Genomic DNA, 2,469 nt, shown 5'->3' with positions numbered 1-2,469 from the left:
CCCGGCCCATCCCCATCAAGGAGCCGCCGAAGCGCAAGCAGGTGGACCGCTGGACGGAGAAACGGGCCTTGTTCGGGGTCTACGACTACGTGGGGATCCTGGGTAAGACGTACAGCCCGCCCGCAGGAGGGGAGGGAGGTTGGACCCACCTGCGGGCTGGCGCCTCCTCCAGCAGCCAGAGGTGGGGGAGTATTTGGGCCGGCCGCCCTAGGAACAGACTCCTCCAGAGCCTGGCTTCACCTCTGTCTCCCCTCCTGTTCTCAGGCGGCTTCCAGATCCACCCGAAGAATCTCATCAAGGGGCCCACGTGGCTGCGAGGCTGGCGGGGGAACGAGCTGCAGAGGTGCATCCGCAAGAAGCAGATGGTGGGCGATCGGATGTTTATAGAGGACCTTCACAAACTGAACAAGAGGATCCGGTACTTGTACAGGCGCTTCAATCGCACCGGGAAGCACCGCTAGGGTTCAGCATGTGGAGCGTGGGTTTGTGGCATTGCAGTCAGAATAAAGACAGCTTTCATTCAGTTGGGTTCCCAGTGTTTCCTACAACCTTTGCTGTGTATTTCTAGCTGCTCCCAAGGTCCTGCTGCTGCTCCAGCCCTGAGCTCCCCTGTGGAAGTTCTTCTATGCCCCCTTAAGCATTTCTGACATACTTCTTGCAGACATCTGTTCCAGCCTGCATCTCTGAACTTAACCCTTGGGTCTCTGTTTTTTGGTCAGGTTTCTAGCATCCTTTTAGTCTCTGTTAACCCCAGGTTCTCACATCCTATTTGACAATTCCAGTATGCTCCAGCTTAGATAACCAAATTTTCAAGTTAGTGCCAAGAGTGCCTGCTAATATGTCTTCCTGCTCACTGCTTTCCCCCTTGCCCTCTGCTTATTTGTGATTAAGTGTGAATGATCCAAATGTTAGTTGAAATGCATCAAAACTTGTCTTAAGAATGGGATTTGTCTCCTGTTTCACACTTATGATGACTTAAACCCCTACTAATGACATTTAATGGCCAAATGGCCTTTTGTTTATAATTTAGTTAGGATTTGCAAAAGTAATTCAGGTGTTTAACTGTTTTTAAAAACTCTAGCTTCTAGTTTTCCATAACTGTTACTGGTTCCTTTAGTGGAGAAGTTACAGTGAGTCACAGCTGGCATCCCTCTAGTCCAGCATCACAAAGACCATTGTACACTTGGGAAGAAACTGTAGGATGAGCAGGCATTTGCCTACCTCTTCTCCCTTAGCTGTTAATTTGGCTGCTAAGTAATTGGGGAGTTACATCTGCTGACTTGATGTATCTTGCTACAGAGCAACGCTGCTCTGTCTCCAACAGCACTTGGTTAGAAGTGGCAGGGAATGAATGGAAAGAACTTTCTTTATGTCTAACCCTGGGAAAAGTGAAGGCAAACTCTATTCAAACAGCTGAAGTTCACATTCTCAGGAGCAGGGTGACAGACCCATGGGAATTGCCAAAAGGTCAGGAAATGTGCACAGATTCAACTGGGGACTGAGTAAACACCTGAAAGAGAGCAGCTAGGGGTTATTACATATGTAAACTGTAGGTGTAGGAAATCCTTAGCTGAAAATATGTCAGAAACAGGAAGAGTGTCAGAGCAAGTACCTTGTACCCTTTGTCATCTCTTAATCTCTAAGCACCAAGCTGGCAAGGGCTCTGTGGCCACTACTTCCATAAGCTCTGTCTTTGGTTATTTGCAATGGTTATTGGAACAGGCCTTGGACTGCGGTGGGAAGGTCGCCAGGCTACAGAAGCTTCTTCCATAACTTGTCCCTTCGCAGCTTGACTGAAGGCTCATCTTAAAAACCTTCAGTTCTGCTGAGCCCAGTGCTAGTCTGCTCCCATCTGCAAATCACCTGGCTCAAGTCACAACCCTGTATTATGTGTTCACCTTGTAGCCGTGGTATTTTGGTTCCCATGCTGTCATCTGTAACTTATCTGTCTTGTGTATCTACTAATCTATCAGATCTGATACTAAAAACTTCTATGAATGTCCTGTATCACCTTATGAAAGGAAAAGGTATTTCAGTGTGTGAACCCACGCTTGTCACCCTACTCACCACACCAAATGCTCTATGAAGAGACTTCTTGTTCTAATATGCTCCTGCCTCCTTTTGTGTTCTGAATTGAAGAATCTTCCCGTCTGATCCATCAGGCTTCTCCAGATCTGCAGAGGGGAAAAAATGCAAGCACGTTGCTGTTTGCGGGGCTGCTGCAGGAGCCTCATTTCCCCCAGCAGGCTGCAGAAGCTCAAACGGGACTTGTTCAGGTTCCCTTTCATGCTGTGCTGTATGGTGGAAGTGGGCCAGCGACACCATCTCTTAATTGCAAGGGCAGCGGCTTCCCCAAAGCCAACAGACACACTGCGGAGGTGGGATTACGGAAGAGCTCCGCAGTCCCCACCGCTACGGCACCCACTGGGATGGACTCCAAGGGAAAAACCGGACGGGGCGGATAACCAC

General features: G+C 49.0%; 2 protein-coding genes across 2 annotated transcripts in view; both read left to right on the top strand.

Annotated features, from left to right (window-relative positions):
• Nucleotides 1-5: 5 nt before the first annotated feature.
• On the top strand, nucleotides 6-527 carry MRPL51 (mitochondrial ribosomal protein L51; the record flags this gene model as incomplete). Its single annotated transcript, XM_008928477.3, has 2 exons — nucleotides 6-102; nucleotides 265-527. Coding segments are annotated over 2 exons (294 nt in total), but the record flags the coding sequence as incomplete, so codon positions are not given.
• Nucleotides 528-1,450: 923 nt separating this feature from the next.
• The window catches only part of VAMP1 (vesicle associated membrane protein 1), a 5,189-nt gene continuing 4,170 nt past the window's right edge, over nucleotides 1,451-2,469 (top strand). The window contains exon 1 of the mRNA XM_029960641.1: nucleotides 1,451-1,467. Within this exon, the coding sequence (XP_029816501.1) occupies nucleotides 1,451-1,467 (17 nt within the window). The remainder of the gene's footprint in view (nucleotides 1,468-2,469) is intronic.

This window comes from Manacus vitellinus, unplaced genomic scaffold (assembly GCF_001715985.3).
Source record: "Manacus vitellinus isolate BGI_N305 unplaced genomic scaffold, ASM171598v3 scaffold_28_pilon, whole genome shotgun sequence".
Classification (NCBI taxonomy): domain Eukaryota; kingdom Metazoa; phylum Chordata; class Aves; order Passeriformes; family Pipridae; genus Manacus; species Manacus vitellinus.
This window is presented reverse-complemented; position numbering and strand designations above follow the sequence as displayed.